The following is a 21,420-nucleotide window of genomic DNA, read 5'->3' on the forward strand; positions in this document are numbered from 1 at the left end:
GTCAGAGATTTTAATTTTTGAGGGAGTTTTTAAAAGTCTTTTTATAGTGCATTTTACTGTCATCAGAGTCTGGGATAAACCTTTAAATTTAGGACTCAGGCTCTCGTGTGTGTATTTCCAGCATAGAATTTATCTCCTTGCATAGCAAGAGATGTTATTGTATTCCTATAGTTGAGATGGACAGACAAAACACATAACCCACCAGAAAGGAAGGGAAATACTATAAATTAACTGTACTATTGTTACAACATTATATTCTTAATCATGCATTTATCCTCATGTTTTATCTTTGTTCACAACCACTGTGAACAAAATATGGTTATTTGGATAATAACAAAGTTAAATCCTGTTTTAGCTAGAGGCTACATTGCATCTGTTCCTCATATGGGATTATGTTGGGTTTTGGGGTTTTGGCACAAACTGTGTCCTCTATTTCCATGCATTTCATTGTGACATTCAAACTAAAACTCCATGCAAGGTTTGTAATATTTGGGTGTCCATAGCACAAGAAAAAGTGCTATAAAGAATTAGTACTTTTAGTATGACCAGCCCAGGCCAGACCTCTCCATTTTAACTGTAGAAAAATCCAGTTCCCATCAACACTGCAAGAGTCTTCTCCATTTCTTTAAGAAGTGTATTTCTTGAATATTTAGAGACTATAAACATGGTGATTTACTCAGGCACATGAGTCTGGTCCTGTCTGCTTTAATGAGAAATATTTAATAAGAAAAATAATAAGAATAATAAGAAATATTGTAAATTTTATAAGATAGTGTGGGGAAGAGTTTTCTTTAAGCGTTGTGGCAGCTTATTTTTGAGGGATCAGATTTTAATTTTGTGATATTTCAAATGTATGAATGACTCCATAGGGATCTCAGCAATTTTGCTGAAAACCAGCAATAGCAACAACAAAGCTAAAATGTTCTTGCTGAGCCTTGAAATTGTTTTATGTTATAAACTCCTTTTTCAAATGCTTGTAGTTTATAAACATTTTGGGCAGATTTTTTTATGGCCCATATTATACTGTTCACCCATTTTTTTTCACCAAGATGTTTCAAGCCTTTTTAACCTTTCCCATCTATCTGGCCTGAGATATTTTCCTACATCATTGGTATAGGTCGCTGCCTATATGGCTTGCCTACGTGGCTTGCCAAAGATGTTTCTAATTCTTCACTATGTTACAGTTCAGTCCTGCCTTGCCTCTTCATTTCAGTCAAAATCAGGCATGGCTTGAGTGAGGGACACACCAATCTGCACAAACCTCTGGCTTTGTACAAACCCTTGTCATATTCTCAGTCTTCAAAACTCAAAGCAGTGCTCAGAGTTTGGCATCACTCCAAATCTGTGTTCTGTCATAGCTCTGGATCATCAGAGGTAATAGGTGAGAGCAATTTTCAAACTAAATGTTCAGCTTAATCACATGTCAAGGACTCCACTGAAGCACAACAGTTTTTCTGGGCAGTTGTAACTTGTTTGTGTTCATGTTGAATTTCCTGTGACAAGTAGTAGGTAAGACTCATATTGATCCAATCCCCCCATCTCAAAAAGCCGCTTTTTCCTTGTGTGTTGAGGGTTTTTCCTGCCATTCTCTGTTACCTCTCTGGGCTGTTTCTCAGACAGACACACTGCCACAAAAGGGAGGTTGAGCTGGGATTTGAGCATGGATCTGAATATTGCCAAAGATCGGAGCTCGTCCTCAGGAGCAACAAGCTTCAAAAACAGCCCCTTGCAAGTTCTCATAATTTCTTCTTGCAACTGATACTAAGACTGTATGAGGAAGACAGCAGTATGCTTCTGTTGTTGACTTCTTGCCTTCTGGCTTTCTAAAGACATTCCACTCCATTCCACTTTTCTAGTAAATTTGATAAATCTAATTTTACAATTGCTTGCTTTGCAAAAGAGTACTCAGATCCCTGAGCATGTAGTAAATAAAGCAATGCAAGGAAACTTTTTATAATATAGGTAGATCATCTGCCTAATTTCCAAATTAATTTTCCAAAATTATTATGTTCATTTGTAAAAAATTAAATCTGGCAACACTCTCCACAGTTAAAGGAATAAAAGTAGTAAAAGAAGGAGAAAGTAGTACTTGGTAAGCTTAACTCATATTTTTTGGAGGATTGTAGATGTGGAGGGTAGCCTGTTGGCAAATGGTTAAAAGGTATTGTAGTGTAGACAGATTTGGGGAAAAAATTTAGACTTAAAATGGAGATCTTTCTCTGTAGTCATGGTCTGATGCCAGTCTGTGAACTAATCTGTCAGTGGGAACCATGAGCCTCTAATCACACCAACCAAAAATTACTTTGCCTCTGTACCTCTTTTAACCATTCTCAGCCCATGGTGCTGGAGTTACCTCATTGTCTATGTCTGAAGATTTTGATACTGTGAATTTTCTCTTTTAGTGGTAATAAAGTTAAGTGTATCACATGATTGCTCTGGTTTAGTGTGCATTGCTAGCACAGAGATCAATTTACTATGTCTTGTTGACATCCAGTGCAGACAGATGAATAGCCCCAATAGAGTTTACCCATAAGCTTCAATTTAAGAATGTTCTTCATGTCATTTATTCTCCAGAGTGCTCAGGATGAGGTGAAGATGCTGAATGTGTTATATCTTGAGCAGCCTGGAATCAGCATGGTTCATTGTCCTATCCCATTAGCAGTTGAGTGGGCTACCACAATTATTGAGTGGGCAACCTTCAAACTCTAGCTCATGGAATAGGTAAAAGCCATCAGTGTAACATTGAGGCAAGAGTTTAAATTAAAAACCAGCAGGAAAAAAATTAGTCAATATTCAAAAATTGTCATCCCAATAAAGACAATGTGGGAGCTAGTGATGCAAAATTCCCCATTTGAAAATGGCCTCAGTCTTCTTCAGTATTGTCTGCCCAAGCCTTCAAAACTGTTTGTTCAGCAGCAGTGAGAGGAGATGGAATGTAACTGGTCACACACAGAGCAAGCTGGAATCAGAACCTGTTGTTTCAAGTAAAAGCAGGAAGGTGATGCTGCCAGTGAGGGTCTTTGGCTAATAGCTGATGGACATGTTTCCAAGTACTTGCACAATTAATGAAATCCACTCTAATGCTGGGACACATCATTTGTATCTAATGAGGATTAAGGTCTCCTTGAGATTAGATACTAAGGAATGTGTGTGTCCCTTGTCCCTGCCAAGAACCCTGCATCTTAATTACAAATATAGTTGGGTCTAGGGAATTGCAAGGAAATGTGCTATTCCTTTTCTAGCATTATGCATATAAACTTTTATTACCTGTTGAACAAATGTTTGACTGAAAATCTATTCTCCTTTCTGCTTAGACAAAATATGTGTAGCAAGTCAGAACAGAGCATCCTTGTTACACTTAGGAAATGGGAGTATTTAATGCCTCAGCCTAATGTCCATTTATAATAAGCAATATAGTATGTATCAATAAAATAAAAAGGGTTAGGAAGGGCTAGGTACCACACAAACAACAACAAAGTCAAGATCTCTAACATTGTTTTGTCAGGCCTTCATGCTCTTTCACTTGTCTGTAACATTTTAAAGTGTTGACTGATGTTTTCTGAAGGAAAAAAGGGATTTTCTTCCATCCTGCTCAAAGCACTGTTTTTGTTATACTTTTCCTAAGAGTGTATTTTTAAATGCCAGCAAGAAGTGAAAGAAATAGAAAATAACATGTCACAAAGCAGAAGCATGCACTGAAAGAACAAATAGGTGTGGTGGTAATCATGTCACAGCATAATATTTGTTTGGTATGCAAGGCAATCTTGGTGCATTGGGTTTTCTCCCTGGATTTTCAGTGCCTTCTTTTTGTTTTCCTTAAAAGTAGTGATTTTAGGTAGTCCTAATTTCTCATTAATTTTTTGTGTTGTTATAGATACTGTGTGTAAATTTTACACAAATAAATGAAAGGAACATCATACCTGTTATTACTCTGTAGTTTCAAAAAAAGCCATCTTATGCTATGATTTGTTGAATTTTACCTAGATTCACCACCTAAAAATTGAATAAAAAAATTAACAGAATGCTTTGGATCAGAAGGCACCTTCATAGATAATCTAGACCAACCTCCCTGCTAGGGGCAGGGACATCTTTCACTAGAACAGGTTGCTCAAAGCCCTGCCCAATAGAAAATGTCCACTTGAAACCAAATGTAGAATTTAAGCAGACATAACGAAATCAAACATTATCCCCAAGCACTTGGAAACAGCATTACTCAGATTCACAGGGATTACATCTCACCTTAAAAGAATGTATCTACCATAGCAATGATTTCCAATAATAATCAAAATTAATCCTTGGGCTGACAGCCAACACAAATCCTATATATAGTTTAAAGGCTTAAAATGCTGTAGACAGTGAATTGGGACTCTACATCAGTAAAGTATGATTATGGGGCTGATCCTATACTCAGGAGCAAACTTCTTACCACAGATTGGAGTAATGCTTTAATGCTGACTAAAGAAGGGAGGAGTAGAGATGGGATTTCACTTTCCTGTGTCACTTTCCCAAGTCTCACAATTTTCCTGGAATACCTGTTACCTGTGTTCTGCCCCCTCTCTGTTCATGGTGTCTATCTGAGAGGTTATCAGCTGAGGAAGTATAGTTTATATGCTGATGTATGGTATTAAAGTCAAGATATATGCTCAGAAAAGAGCAATTTTACATTTATGATAGAAATTTCAACTTTTAAATGAATCCCAGCTGGATTAGTTAGAAGGACACCTTGGTTTCCCTTGTACAGAGCCTGAAATTGAGTCTCTTGCTTTGAAGCAGCAGCATTTTTTTCCTAAGAAATAAGCATTTGAATTGTCACTGATGATTAAACATTTTATACAATTTTTTTTTAAATATGAAAAATTGGAAGATTAGTAAATGATCTATTGAAAAACTTTAGGTATCTGCTTTCAGATTCTGAAAAATCTTAACTTTCATCTAACATAGAACTGAAAATAAGCTACTTGGGCAGCATTTTTCCAGCATACTCAGTTTCCAAGCTGTGAATTACAAATACCAAAACATTGTCAGGAGTTCACTGATATTTAAAACCTGTACATCCCAGCAAAGAGTCTTTGAATTTTCTATGGTTCTGTAAATGACTATAAAGATACAGGTTAATGTTTTAAATGTTTGTTGCATTTGACTTACTTTACGGATTAAGAATCTCCAAGTAGTTAGTGAGATGTGTTTCAGCTGCTAAAAAAAAAAGTAAAAATTGATTTTTCTGTTGTCAGGCTTTCTTTTATTGATTAGCAGCTTAACATTTATCAGCTTGAATGGCTTATGGCTGCCATTTTGTGAAGTGATATTTCAGAGGTCAAGCTAATGCACCAAGTGGTTTTGTTTGCATTTCTAAAACTGATCCTTGCTGGGCCATCATTATCTGCTTTTACCTGCTTTGAGAGCTCAGGATGTAATACACAAAGTGAAAAGTAATTATGAAAATCTCCTCTTTTAGACTTTATCCAGAATTTCTGAATGAGAATTTATTTTTAAAAAGGTAGCAAGTGCTGTGATGACTTTTTGGTTGATTTGGTTTTTTGGGTGGCTGGTTTGTTTGGTTGGTTTTTTTTCTGTTTCCTTTTTACCTGAATCACCAGCAGCCTCAAAATGTGAACATGACCATCATGTAAGCAATTTTTTTTAATCACCCCAAGAGCCACACATAACAGTATTCCAGAAATGAAAGATTTTATTTATAAAGGGTTTCTAATATTCATATGCAAAATGTTACATTTTACACGTGTTGGCAAAATTTATCAAGCTGTTTCCCTATGGAATTTTGTCATTGGCTGTGAACTAGCCAAGTATGAATACTGTCACAGACTATAATTTTAAAAACATAAAGACAAAAAACAATAAAGGATAAATAAACCTTCAAGAGCAAAGGAAGCTGTGACACCAACACCATGGGCATCACAACTTATTCCCACAGTTGTGATAACAAAGTGTTACCTCACAATATCTGATACACGCTAACCCCCAATCCATATTCCTTCTTAGCAAAGGCTTTCTGAGCTAGGTTAGATTGAATGTGTGTGTGCTGCCTGACAACTGGCATTTTTTGAGTTGACAGTCTTTAAAAGCACTTGATAACACTGTGCAATCTCTGGCATTGTTGTACAAAGAAAGCCCTCCCTGACTGTTTCCTGTGACTCTATATTTATGATTATACTTTCATTAAACTGTGTTGTTTGTCAGCTTCTTATTTTACAAGCTGTTTTCATGTTGCAGCTGAAAATTTTCTGAACCAGTATCAAGGATTGACATGCAAAGTTAAAAGACAAATGCCTCATCAGCTCGAAATAATGCATTTGGAAATCTAACAACTCTGTATTTAAAGGGTAAAGAAGTGGTGGAGAAAAAACCAGCAGATCACAAAGGCAGATTTCTTACTGATAACCAGGATATAGTGAGGATGGCAGGATTTAATTCCCATGTTAATTTTCAGGTGTGGCCAGAATAAAGGCAATTAACAAAGGAAAATAACAAATTAACTACTTCTGCAACTGGAGTCTGGACTGAATTTCCCTTTGGTCAGGGTAGAAGTAAATGGCCACAGAGAGGACATATTTGTAGGATGCAAAGGGCAAATTGGTGTCATGGCAGTGCTCACAAACTGTCATGTATGCAAGGCAGGGGTATTTTGTGGACATATGGCTGAAAATTTTGCAGACTTTTTTACTGGGAGTTCAGAATGGGAAACATGAGAACATAAATCTGAATTAACTATTTAAAGTATCAGTATAACTCAGTTCTCATTTATATCCAGTGAGGGGGCTTGGGTGTTTTTTGCATTTAAATGTCATTCATTTAACTTGAGTGCATTTTTTTTTTAATACATGTGGATTTTTTTATACATGACTTGAATAACCAAATGTTTTGTTAATTCAAATGAATTTTCCTGCTTGTACTTCATAGGTTATCTCTTAGAAAATCTTTAATACATTAGTAGGTTGGCCACTTTCACTGCTCCACGTGGAAGTGGTATGATGTTGACTAAAATGCACAGGCATTATACATCCTGTGAGGGTTACAGTGCAACCAGAACTCATCTGGGTAGGTTTAACATCTGATCTGGAAGACGATTTGAGTGAAGAGAACTTACTGCTTTTATTTTAAACCCACATCAGTTCACAAATGTAGGTCCTTACTCTAAGGTGAGAAGTTTGTAATCTGCATGAGGGCAGAGGGAAGAAAAGAGAGCAGCAGGGTGCTTGGCTGGAGACATCTCATTTGAATCAAGTGATGGAAATCATCAATGATTATGTAAATTTCATTTAGGTTGTCTCCAGTGCCATGGGGTAAAACTGGTTCTATTTTCTGTTAAAAAAAAAAAAAGTCCTTAAGTGACATTCTAATAAAGTAACATTAAAATTGCTTTTCAGGTGATAAGTCCAAGGGAACATGTGTTTGTACAGTACCTGGTAGGATGGTTCTTATACCAGGCAGAAGTTCCTGTGCACAACTGCAAAATAGTCAATGAATATTTGCCATTTCCTCTCTCCACGTTAACGTTCTACTTTCATGCTAGAATTACTGGGGTGAGGATTAAGGATAATTACCTCATTACCCTTATGATAGAAAAGTTCTTTTATTTCCCCTTTCCTTACCTTAAAAATGGAAACTCAAATGTGTTTACATTTTTTTCCCCTCCCAGGAAACGGATCTCATGACCTTTAACATCTCCATGCACCGCTCCTGGTGGCGGGAGCACGGGCCCGGCTGCATACGAAGGGTGGTGCGTCCTTCTTCCCCTGGCATCCTGGAGGATTACTCCTACGTCTCTGTGACAGGCTGCATGATTGATTTCCAGTACCTAGAGGTCATTCACAGCGCCATCCAAATACTCCTCTCTGTAAGTTCACGGTTCTTCTCCTACTGGGACTCCATCGGTCCTTTCACACATGGCCTGCTCTTGTTGCATGTCCTGGAAAGGGGGTGTACTGGGTGATGGATGGCTGCAGAGTGTGGTGGTGTTTGCAAGGGTCCCAGGATGAGGGAAGAGATGAGAATCTTGACTCCATGTTTCAGAAGGCTGATTTATTTTTTTATGATATATATTCTATTAAAAGAAAATGATATATTAAAATTATACTAAACAATAGAGAAAGGATTTCATCAGAAGGCTAGAAAGGAAAGGAATGGAATGATAATAAAATCTTGTGACTGACCAGAGAGTCTGAGACGGCTGGACTGGCCATTAATTAAAAACAACCACATGAGACTAATCAAGGATGCACCTGTTGCATTCCACAGCAGCAGATAGTTATTGTTTACATGTCATTTCTGAAGTCTCTCAGCTTCTCAGGAGAAAAATCCTAGCAAAAGGATTTTTCATAAAATATGTCTGTGAAAGCAGAGATTTTTAATTGTGTTTTGAATTAGAGAATTATATACACATTATTAAAATGTGCACTGTTCCTTTCTTTCCTTATATCTCTTCAAGTTCTGTACAGGTCTAATACCCATTCTGGCCACAGTTGGGATAAGTGGAAATTAACTTGAGTCCTTGGCTCTCGTTCATTGAGATGTAGAGCAAAACAAAGCATATTTGCCCAAAATTAATTGACCCAAACCTTTCTGTAGTTCACAGTCAATGACGCCGTTTATTCAGCCCTGATTGTAAATGTATTTTACATTATACATAGCTAAGTTTCTTCCCAGACTTGAGATATGGATTGATCCTTGAAAAAAGGTCAAAAAAAACATTAGGAATTAAAGTATGTGTTCATATTTAGCCATGTTATTTTTTCTCTCCTTGAACTCTGCCTTATCAGAGCACTCTACCTCCATTGTCCACGTTTGTTGCAACACCAGTCAAAAAATGCAATTACAAGAATTTGTATAAAGCCTGCAGGGCAGGGAAGTGCTGGGACTCCATCAGTTGCTTTGGGAGCAACAGCCCAGTCTTGGCCACAGTTTTTCCTCTTGGCTGCTTCTGCTTGTGGTTAACAGGTTGTTTGGCATGAGCTGTGTGTGATCTCCTACAAGTGGTAGCTCTTTCTCTTCAGAGCTGGGTGTAGTGCAGTGCAACTGGCTGACTCTAAGTGGTTGCACACAGGATCCATCACCCCAGATACCCAGACCTATTTTGAGAACATAAATACTCATGGCTGATGGTCCTAACCTGGCCACCAGGGGCCTGGGGTTAGACACTGGGACAAGAGGTGCAGTCTGCAATCCACGCCTGCTAATTGGGTGAGCTACCTGGTCTGAGCAGCCAGAAGGGATGCATATTTATGGTCTGTTCAGTACCTCAAACTGTTTTACTAACAATCTGGTTTATACTACCACTTGGAAAGTGAAAGGCATCTGTGGAATTAATCTCACTGGTTAATTTAAAATTATTTTTAAATCTAAAATTATTTTTTGAAATTATTTTCAAATACAGCTGGTTATTGATCACAGGAAGTTTTCTCTGCACTTATCAGTGCAGTACAGTTCTGTCAAATGGCAGGAATACAAATATGAATATTAGAATAAACACAATTAATATATACAAACTAAAAAATACTAAATTTAAAAATACAGAAATTCTGTAATAATTATAAATTTTAAGATGTAACTGGCCTTCCCTTTCTAAAGAACTGACTGATTGCTGTGCTGGATTAAATAAAAATTCAAAATTTTGATTAAATTCAAAATTTTGATTAAATTCAAAATTTAAAATGTGCCAGGAACTTATGAGGCATGACTGTGAATTAAATAGTTTTCTATTTCAGATAGTGCTTTGATTAATATAAACAATGCTAAAATTAAAATACTTATGAAAACTAAGGTTTTCCTCCAGTTTTTATAGTTAATTTTGTATTTAAAATCTATTTTATCTTGCTACACCATCTGTGACGTGTTGTGATTAACATACCATGACTCTGTACTTCATTTTCCATTCTGAATTGTAATTTAGGCTCGTTTCATGTACCATGCCACAATATGGAAGTCACCACCTGGATAATCAAATAATTTGCTGTTTCCTTCCATTTTCTGGATATTACTGACTTGAGGAAATTCCCATCCATTTTGGGATGCATAACTTCTTTTCCAAAGTGGAGTACCAATTTCAGTTGTTAGTTAAAAGGTCATTTTGGTTGTCCTTTCAAAGGACTGGGGAACTGTATGTAGATCATGAGATAATTCTTTTTTACCTTTTCCTGGTAACTAGTCCCAAAAGCAGACTATTCCTTTTTGGACCTTACTACCTACTAAATTTTCATAACATTTTATGTAGCAATAGTAGTGTAACAAACCATTTTACAGTGTAAAAAACTTCATTGGCATAACAAATCATTTTATCATGCTAAGCTTTGTCCAGATGACTGGGAATACAAACACTTGCATTTGGTAGGGCTCTGAAAGAAGAAACACCTCTGAGGGGTAAGTATTGGATACCTGTTGAGATATATAACTCACTAGCAGCATTTTTGAAAGGTGACTTTTTTTTTTAACTGCTATAATGAGTTTTATATGCAGAGAAAACTGCAGCTGCAACTACATTAAACCCTGCTTCAGGAAATAGGTTTAACAGCTATTTATTAAATTTTAACACAGTAAAGCTATGTTTATATCTGCTTTATAGTTGTTTCTAAAAATATATTTTTATTGATGAGCCAGTAACTTTGTATCTCATCCTGATTCTGGGTGTCTATGTAGGTAATTCGTAGTTGAAGATGTTAAACATTTCTTTAAATTGAGGGAGAATCAAGAGAAGTATGAGAGAATGGGATGCAATTAATAGTAAAGAATAATTATAGTCAATTTTGTATTTAAAAATCTATATTTATTTGCTGTAGGGCATAATATATATTATTTTGATGAATAAATTCTTCTGCACAACACCTTTAAAATGCAAGGCAGATTATCATTATAGAAACCTCAATTTTCAGGGAACAAATTAATAATACAGTCAAAATGGTGACAGCTTAGCATCTTTGAGAAAGACATTTCATACAATTTTTGTTGTTATTTGGAAATAGTTAATGCACACTGAGAGTATTAAATGACAGGCACACACTGGCTTCAACAGCCTGAACCTTAAAAAGTTCTCCAAGTTATTGCAGAGAGATTTGTGTGAGATCCAGAGCCTAACATGACATTAGCACAGTGCAGCAGGAAGCCCCAAGCCAGGGTTCACAGTGCTAACTCTGGAATTAGCAGCCACATGACTTCATCAGTGCTGAGGAGGCAAAATTAATAAATTTTGGCAGAGCAATGGGCTGACACAACTAGATGTTTCTGGGCCAGGAGACATTACCTTCATTCAATGCTGCATTGGACAAGGTGAAGTTACCTTTCCTCCCATTCTCATCAAGGTATAGAAGGATAACCTAAAATCTAGACCACTGAAAGATGGGGGAAGCAAAGAAAGTGAAAACCCTAAGCCTAAAAACATGCAAAACATGCAAGCTCTTTGGCATGTTGATGCAAATTCAGGATATTTTGAAGGAAGCTTTTGGTTTACTTTGTGGGGGTCCATCTGCTGCCTCTCATGAGTGTCAATTATTGTAACCCTCAGGCTGCCTGCTGGACCTACAGAGGAGGAACAACCACAAAAAAAAAAACAACAAACCAAACCCTCTCTTGCAAAGTCATGTATAAATTCAGACAAATATGTAATACAGGGAGATTACAAAACTGAAATTTTTCCATAGTGAAGTAAAAAGCAGTGAGCATGTCTGTTTAAGGTAAAGTTATCAGTGGTGGATAGCTTATCACATACACTGCCAAGCACAAAACATACATTAAAATAGAAAAATACATTACTTTCTACAGAATATAATGAAGTTGTAATATCAGAAATATGAGAAAAAGCACTCCTGGTAGCCAAATTGGGAACTGGATACTGTGGTCACTGTGAGCAGAGTCACCATCTGCTAAAGTGTACGTCCCAAAAAAATGCATTCCCATGCTTCTTTCAACTCATGTATTTATAAATGTTGAATGCTTTCCCTAAGAGGCAGCTGGCTTCTAAAGCAACTTCAAACAGTGTCTGAATGCTCAGTAAAATGTCTACCACTAGTAGAAAAATTCCAGTCTCTGTATCAAAAAATCACACAGAGGGGATGGGGTGGGAAGGGCGCTCTGGAGGTCATCTGATCCAACCCCCCTCATACTTAGGTGGGTGCACCTAGAGCAGCCTCCCCAGGACTGTGAACAAACAGCTTCTGAATACCTCCAAGGAGAGAGACTCCACAATCTCCCTGAGCAACCTGTGCCTTGGCTTGATAACCCTCACACTGAAAAAGTGTTTTCTGGTGTTCAGAGGGAACCCCTGTGTTCCAGTTTGTACCCATTGCCCCTGGTCCTGGAGCTGGGCATCACTGAGAAGAGTCTGGCTCCATCCTCATTGCCCCCTCCATTCAAGAACTGGACCTGGCTGCAGGTGAGGCCACAGCAGTGCTGAGCAGAGGGGCAGGATCACCTCCCTTCATCTGATGGCAGTAGTCTGCCCTATACAGCCCAAGCTCTTTCTTCATTTTCTATAAAAATGGTCCCTACCTGCCCAAAAGATTCATAATTATTGATATAAATTGATGCTAAACACTTTTAAAAATTTACTTGTTAGTATTCTTAGTCTTGTCATACATACATTTGCAAGGTTATCCTGCTTTAATTAACCAGGTATGATGATTACAAATATTTTGAGTTTTCATTATTATTATTATTATTCATAATAATAAAATCATTTGTGTTGTAAAGGTCATTGCATCCTCTTGTTTTTGAGGACTCTATTTGTCTTACTTTTTCCTCACAGTTTTCTGATGTTCTTAATCTCTCTTCTTCTCTCCAGTATGCACAAGCATCACAGCCATAGGGAAATGATAAGCAAGGATCTGACTTAATTTCTGAATATCTGTCACCATTCAGTGCCTCATACTGACTCCATGCAATTGTCTTGCTTTGTGGATTATTTCTGCCTTGCTGTCTTCAAAGAATCTGCCAAATGTTGATTGTTTAACATAAGAATTAATTATGATATTTGGTAGACCTAAATGGTTTTTTTTTCGTCATCAGAGAAAAATAGAATTTAATTTAAAAAGATATTTAGCACAACAGACATTAAAATGGAGGTTATGAGTCTTGTGTAAATAATTAATCAAGGGGAACACTATGACTATGAGCTATAGACACTATAATCATGGTCAGTGCTGGAGTAGCTTTATGTATTTCAGGTCATTGACCAAGCTTTTACTACTGACCCATAAATTTGAATGCTTTTTGGGTTGATTTGGATGGCTCTTCCTCTATCCTTGATGTTTAGATGACCTTCTCTGTGCCATTGGGAAAGCTCCAGGAATTGCTCCAAAAGAGGTTGCAAAGCAGCTTTTGCCCTTGCCTTCAGTCAGCCAGAGCTGCAGTTTGGTTCATATTTATTTAAACGTAACAAAAGGTTTAATGATATCAATATATAATGTGGCTCCTCTGGGGCATTGCAGCAGCCACTTTTTCCCATTAGTTATGGCCCTACTATTTTTATAATTGGACAGAAAAGAATGCAGGAAGAATAGCAGGTATGGTGTTCCCTAAAGAAAATCCCTGTAGGGGCTGACACCAGTGCTCAGGCAGGTTCCTTGCTCTCATTCCATTTCCTTGAGTGACATGGGATTGATTCAGAAAGCCAGTCAATATTCACATGTGATAAAAAAGCATGAGGTAATTTAGAGTTAAGAGGTACAGGAATTACTTGAGTAAAATATAGTTGTCCTCAAGGTATTACATATTTTCTTTCATTTTAGTTTACACCCTTTCCACATTTTTCATTTTGAAGTTTGTCTTCTTTTTCATAATAAACAATTTGCAAAGTGGTGTGGAAATTAATTTTTTCATTGTCTGCAGAGCAAAACTTCAGCATTTCTTCAGAAAAGGGTATGAAAGATGTGCCTGTTCTTCATCACAGCCATCATCATAATCATCATCATCACAACAACAATAAACCCAAAAATATGGTTTATTTTACAGGAGCACTTGTCTCTTGACCATGTGAATAGACAGTTATGGTGCTGTTGGCTTCTCACTGATTTATTAGTAAGTTTAGTGAGATCACCAGATTATTGAAAATCAGAAGAATTTTTTCAGCCTGGGCAATATTACAGAGGAGTTGTCAACCTCTGAAACAGACTGCAAAGAGGCTACAGAGGCTTGTGCAAATATGACTTTACCTCCAATGCTTTGTTGTAGTTGTGTCATTGTGTTTGTATCATAATCTATGCCTTGTGCAATTCCTCCACTGTTTGTGGTGTTGGTTCAGGGATGCATGCAGCCCATTTCACCTTTGCCATTTACAAACCTTCGGCGTTTAAAAAGGATAACCAAGAGAAAGAAAAATAGTGAGAGACTGTATCTGCACTAACATACTTGAAAGGCCTTATCCTTTCTGCTAATTTAGTTAGACATCATTATTCATGGCAGTGTGTAGATAGTAAAATACACAAATATATTTGTCTAATTACCAGTCTGGGTCAATAAAGCAGCTATGTGAGACAGGATCAAGATAAATCTGTGGTTCTTCATCTCAGTTGTCAATCCAGGGATGTCTGCTTTTTCAAGCAGCTCATTTAAAAGGAAATGAAAACCATGATATTATAGCTACTTGCATTTTAATTTGTTAACTATTATGATAAGGATTTTTCAAAAAATCTTGGCCAACTTCTGCACCAGAGCTGGCTGAGACTGAGGGAATAGCAGACAACAGTTCAAGTATTAGCAATATATAAGTGCCCTCACCTTGACAGTCAATCTACATGAGAACTTAATTGTTCTACATATTTTCTAGTACTTGATATAGAGGTGCTTGCCATTTTACACAACATTGAAAATTACTGTGACAATTTTTGAATTGTCAAAAATGCTAGTGAAATTCTGCACAGGAATTCTGAAATACTTTTATTTACACAAAAGAATTTATAGTAAAAATAAAACTCAATTGTTTATTTTAATTTTTATGGCGCTCATTAGTATTTCAGGGCAAATTGTGCAGAAGAACTGGAAGTAAATGGGAGATTTGGAAAATAGTTGGTTTCCCTCCTTCAACCTCTGCCCATAATTGCTACATCCATGGCAGAAACACTGCCATAGACTAAATGTCTGCAACTTTGTAACTGCAATTCTCAGATAGATACTTTCATTTTGATTACTTTCCTTCATTGGACTTCATTTCTGAAGTTAACCTGAACTAGCACTGAGCAGGGAACTGCAGCAGCCCAGTGCACAGTAAACATGGTGATTATTGATTCCAATACAAGTGAGTACCTCTGCAAATAAGCAGGAGAGGTGGTGAAGGAGGTAAAGACAGGTTAAAGTGCCTCAGCAAACTTGTATGCCTACATGCTATCTTTAGAGCTGAGCAGAATGCTGAATGTTGCGCCAGGCATTTGGAAATTGTAAGAGAATAAAGTGAAAAGTGTAACAGAGATTGCCAGTCCAAACCTTTTTTTAGAGAACACATAAATCAAACATTTTCATTAAGAAAAGTGAAAGCAGTATTTGCTTTGAACTTTAGGGAAATTTTCTTGACTATATCATTGGAAGACTTTAACTCTTAGATGAGCTACTGGGACACCAAAGATCCTGGAAATTCTAAAGGCCAGAGCACATTGTTTCCTAAGATATTTGTCTTCATACCTCTCAGGAAACTCACCAGCTTTCATCTGTCTGTGGGAATCAGGGCATGATAGTTTACTTGGAAGGTGGAATAAAATTTGTGCCTTTCTGCCAAGCTGCAATTCAGCGCAAAGAGCTTTGCTGCATCAGATTTGCTCCAGCTGTGAAGCTGATAAACCAACCAAGGAAATTATCTTCTTCTTTAGGCTAAGAGTTCACATGGTGACTGACGGCTCTGGGTAGGCTTGACTTTGCTGGATTTTTTTGATTTGGTTGTGTTGTTATGTTTTTTTAATTTCCAAAGTACACAGTTCTCTAACTGATTTTTACATGCAGATATGATTTAAAGTAAAGATGTTTTACTATTTTCCTTAGCCTGCACATGTAGTGTAAAAGACACAGGCAAACCAGAGGTGACCCTCCCACTGCAGTCTCCCTGAGCCTAACACCAATAAATGTGTGCTCACTCTTGCTCAGCAGCATGATTCTTTCTGCATATTGTAGTTGATACCCATGTGCCCAGACTTTCCTATATGGGGGAAAAATATCCACTGATTAAAACCCATCTCTGTGTGAGCTTTCACTGACAGGACATTTTTCTTTTAATCATGTACTAAATCCACTGCCTAGCTCTTCCACTGAAATTTGTTGCCTGAATGTGACTGGACTGCAGAAAGAATTCTTTTCTCAAATGCAGTCTCCAGTGATTTACAATGCTCTCTGTTTTTTCCTAGGGAAATAGGAGATATCAGGGGAAGGATTTCACTAAACAAGCAGTGAAGCAACCCATACTCCTCAAGATTTGAGGAAATTATTTGATTTTCACTGAGGAAGGAAGTCAAGGTGCATATGTGCTCATGGAACCACTTGCACTCTGTGCTGGTTTTCCATTGGAGCTACCCACAGATGTGATTTTTTTTTTCCTGAGAGGAGCTGCTGAGAGCTTCTTCACCATATCAAGCATGGTGTCCTCTCTGTAATCCCACTTCTGTCTGCTGCCCTACAGTATCTAGAAGCGTGAAATAACATTCAGCCAACATTGAACCCATCACATTAATTGGTACATTGGCTGCGAAATCTCAAATTGGCAAACCAAAACCACTACACTCTCAGAGCTATGCACAGAAAGACAGACGAGGTTTTCTAGGAAAATAGATTTTGATACGGGAAGATTGCAGTGGAGAATAAGTTTTAAAAGCCCTGTTCTCTGCAAATGTTGCTCTCATAGCTTTTGTAGCTAAGTCTTCTTGCCCAAATTCTGTAATAAATCTGCTCATCTTGTGACCATTCCTTGTTTTCTATCTAGTATTATGGAAACTGTTAAAAATGTAACTGTTTCCTTTTTATTCTTCAAAGCAGAGCAGGGAATCCCACCAGCAGTGTGAGGTCTAGCTCAGGATGTGCTTTCCCCTGTTGCACCCATGTTGGTGACCCATTTGACTACAGGGCATGGTGGCCTTGTTAAGGGACTGTTCCATCCTTTGGCATAAATATTTATCTCCTCTTAGCTCTCCTGTGGAAGGTCCTGGGCATGGAAAGAGCCCAGTTCATGCAAAATCCTTGGACACATTGTGTAGGAAAAGGCACTGAGCTGCAGTGGTGATGCAGGCATAGTTCTGCTGCTTCTGAGCCTGCCAAAGGAGATGGCTGCCACAACACTCCTTATTCACAGATTAGGGGTGTGAATAACTCCATGTGGAGGAAGGAAAGTGGGGAGGGATGATAGACAAGGTACCAGGGAGCAGAGTTTGGGTGCCACTGCAATATACTCAGAGAGATTAATAAGAAGTTTGTACATGAGTGCAGGCAAGATGGATGTTGATAAAAACCTAAGAAATGATGCTTTACAATATTACATTAGTAAGTTACATAGAGTTACCTAGTGAATTTGCCTTTTTTTAAGTTTAAATTTTTCAGTGATGGTCTAACTTGCCCAAGTTAGACACTTTTAATACACCTGTATAGAACAAAAGAAGCGAGACTTGCCATCAAAAGAAAGGCAACAAACACAGATGAGAAGGACAGTTTGTGTGAGGGTATGTCCAGGAATAAGTAACTATAAGGATTTTTGTGTACTCTGAAGGTTCAGAATAGGTAGACACTGAGTGAAATGGATGCTTGAAGCATTTCTTTGCTGTGTTTTGTTTATGAGTTAAATTGGTAAGATTTTTAGAGGTCTTGAAGGGGAGACTGATGTAAATTACTTTCAGTTTGTAAGTTTTTATGTGATGTCAGTAACTGTTCCAAAAGGACAGAATCATGTTAAAGTAGAAGCCTGAGAAGCAAATTTCATTTCTTTTCACCCATGTAGAAGGCTTAAGTTGAAACAATTGTCCCCAAGGAAGGAAAAGAAAGATGAATAAGAGTGTTGTTCCATAATGCTGATGTTAGTCTGAAAATAATAATTGAATAAATCAGGTGTGGTGAAATACATCTGCTGGATCTGTCTGATTCTACGCTATAAGTAAAGATTTTTCAAGAAATCATTCTCAGTGATGTGAAACTTTCTAGCTTAACTTTCCATTACCTCCTATGTAAATTAATGCTATGTAGATTAATTGATAATCATTGTGAATGACAGTAAAAAGTGATAGGCAATTAAACAGCCTCTTAAAAGAACATGATCGTTTCCATTTTTACGTATGAGTTATTTAATTTATTTTTATCTTGTTATTTAGTTTATGATGTACCTGATATCTTCACACACATACATGCATAATATAAAAATATTATCTTTTAATAGTAAATTAAAATATAAAGATCAACACAGAAAACTAAAGTTACATCCTGGTGAATTATACCAGACAGCAGCTTGAGTGCTTATTCAAGTAATATACTGATTCCCAGAAAGAGTTTTCAAGAGTGACGTCTTGTGGGTGTTTGAAATATCCTCGTCGTTGCCTGGAGGTTTTTCTTACAAAGTTCATCTTGGTATCTCTTACCACTAATGGCCAGGAATTTCCAAGCTTTCCTCCCTTGATACTGATTTTTACCTTGGCAAGCAGGAGTGAACTGGAAAGACCCAAGTGTTTTGTTATTACTTCTTCTCCCTTTCCTCTCCCTGGGACCATGATTCTACCTGTAACCTCACATAAAGATGCTCTCTCCAAACCCGCCCAAAGAGGAGCTGAGTCTAGAACACAACTGGACTGCAAGCTTTGCATTTCCTTTACTTCTCCACTTTTTCTTATTTTCTCTACCACTTTTTCAGTGAGATTTGGTTTAACTATGAAAAGAGACATATTTTCCTTCCCTGACATGACTCTCATTGCTTTAGGCATCTGAAATCAATTTGCTACGTTTTGTTATGGATACAAATGTCCAAGAGTGGGAGTGAGTTACAGAAATCCATGCCATGCTGGCATTACCCACTACTGATCTCACACATAAGAGGCTATGCTAGAAGGTGCAGTTGCAATTTTTTTGGCTCTGGTGTTGATTTTTCTCTTCTTTTGCATGTGCTTATTTTGTTTTGCCTGAAAAGGGTCTTAGGCCTAATTAGCAATAACAGCTACCCCAGACCACCTAACTTACTTTAGAAACTAACTTTTCCTTAAACTTTCAAATAGAGAAGAGGATTACTTAAGAAAAAAAAAAGCACAAAAGTATGGCAATTTACTTCAGCTTCCCCAGTACACATACTTCAAAATTCTTTTTCCCACCCAAAATTCAGGACAGCGTCTGGGACTATGTATATATCATATCCCACGGTCCCTACCCAGGGTCGTTGGTTCTTAGGTTTTTGGAGTCATAGAATGGTTTGGGTTGGAAGGGACTTTAGAGGGCACCTAGTTCCCTCTTACCTGCCACAGGCAGGGAGGGCCACCTACCAAGTTCAGCACACATTCTGAACCTCCCCTTTATTGTGGAAGGCAGTGAGTTTACTGCCTATGTTAGCAGAAAATGAACCATCAATGTGATTCTTGACCAAAACCCAACTATAAAAGAAAAGAAAACTATCTGTGCTCCATTTGTTATTTTTAGAGCCTGCTCATTTGTGGGCTCAAACTGCAGCCTCATTTAAACACACTTCAGTCTTCAAAAATCATTCTTGTTATCTGGGCTGTCTTGTTCACTGGTAATGTGGACCATATCAGCCTCATGCTACCAAGCTTTAAGAAGTGGTACAATTTATCAATAGATAAAATGGGACAGGTCCTTACAAGCAGAAAATTTAATAGAAATTATTTTAAAAATTAGTGATTATCTTGAGAAATATTCCTATTATAAGATTTTTTTTGCCTTAGCTTTTTTATTTTCTTGTGCATATCCTACATAGTGATGTAAAGATGATACTTTAATCTGGGCTTGTTATACCAGAGAATATACCAGAGTCTACTTTTTTTAACCATGGAATTTTTTTCTAATGCAAGCTAGAATATTAATATAAAATTGTATTGATATGGTACAATGTGCAATTATATTAATATTATATGATATATCATTAACAATAGTACTTCTATAACTCTCCCTAGCAATCTTATCTAATTACAATATGTTTGAAGTCATTAGATACCAAGGAAAAAAGCACAAAAGACTTCAGAATATTTTTAATCTCCTCATCTTTCCACTGGCAGCTAAAATGGATTATGAAAGTCCTAGAAAGAGCAATTTGCCATTCCCCTCCAATGCTCTGCTTTCTGTATCAGTCATACTTATATTAGCAGGACATCCTCATGCTGACAACACACTCAGTGTGCATTGCAGAGTTTCAGTAGCCCTGTCTGGACTGATGAACCCAGCAGGGCCAGAAAATGAGTTTGAGCATCATCCTCTGTTTTTCCCATTGTGTGTGCATATTACTGTCATGTTTTTCATAGGGTCAGAGAGTCCAGCTCTGTGCTGGACATTTTGTCCAGAAGGATACTGTGACAGACAATATCAAAAGCTTTACTGAAATCTGAAAAGGCCGTGTTGACCACCAATGGTGGACACAGCACAGGTCAGGGATTGTGCCCAGGAGCCTGTTTTGTGAGCCCACCCTGTTTTGTCTGTGCTGGGAGAGAGACGAGGAGAATATAGGTGCTGAGGTGTGAGCCATGGCAGACACACCACTTACCCTGGGGTGGCTGGGATTGTGCCTTGGCCCATTTTATTTACTCCTGCCATGTCTTTCATGGAAGCAAGTGCTGTGGAGTTTCTTTGCTTGGGTTTTTTGTGATTCAGCATCACAAATGGGACGTTTCAATGGTGTTTGTACAGTCACAAAAGCTGTTTTGGGTTTGGGACTGTGTTGGTCTTTCTGATCCCTCTTCCCCTGTTTTTCCCACTGCCTGTCTGGTTTTCAGTGTCCACTGTAAAGAGGCTTCATTGGCCAGTTGTGAGATTACACACAGCCCCACATTAATGAGGATTCATACTTCACCACCAGGAATTCCTGAGGAAATGTACTCAATTTCACAGGAACACGACTGCCTGGTAACGTGCCTGCAATTTCATACAAACTCTTCAGCTCCTTTATCAAACATGGGGGGATGTCCAATTTACTCTTGTAATAGAGTGCCTGAAAGAGTTAGGTGTTTGCTTTTGGGTTTAAGCCTTTCAGAAAATCTTCTTACTTTAATGATTTGTGGGTTTTGTCCACAGACAATGGATATGGGACTCCACAGGAGGTCTGTAAGCAAAAAAGATAAATAAGGCTGTAATCTCTTAGGTGCTTGTTTCTTCATGATCTGAAATTGGCAGATTCTCATACCTCCGGGCTAAGAATATTTTATAGTTACTGGTGTTTTCTCCTTTGATCCGTTAGTTTCAGTCTAGAGGTGCTGCTTGAAAATAGCTGATGTGGGATTTTTCTTTTTCAGAGGGGAGTAATGCATTTTT

At 37.6% G+C, this 21,420-nt stretch overlaps 1 protein-coding gene across 3 annotated transcripts in view; it reads left to right on the top strand.

The window, feature by feature from the left end:
* Positions 1 to 21,420, top strand: part of NKAIN3 (sodium/potassium transporting ATPase interacting 3) — a 341,080-nt gene that overhangs the window by 243,352 nt on the left and 76,308 nt on the right. For all 3 annotated transcript variants that reach the window (XM_071420123.1, XM_071420110.1, XM_071420114.1), the window contains exon 4: positions 7,658 to 7,855. In XM_071420123.1, coding sequence (XP_071276224.1) covers positions 7,658 to 7,855 — 198 coding nt within the window. The remainder of the gene's footprint in view (positions 1 to 7,657; positions 7,856 to 21,420) is intronic.

This window comes from Agelaius tricolor, unplaced genomic scaffold, assembly GCF_023055355.1.
Source record: "Agelaius tricolor isolate 1412-34295 unplaced genomic scaffold, bAgeTri1.0.p SCAF_2, whole genome shotgun sequence".
NCBI classification, from domain to species: domain Eukaryota; kingdom Metazoa; phylum Chordata; class Aves; order Passeriformes; family Icteridae; genus Agelaius; species Agelaius tricolor.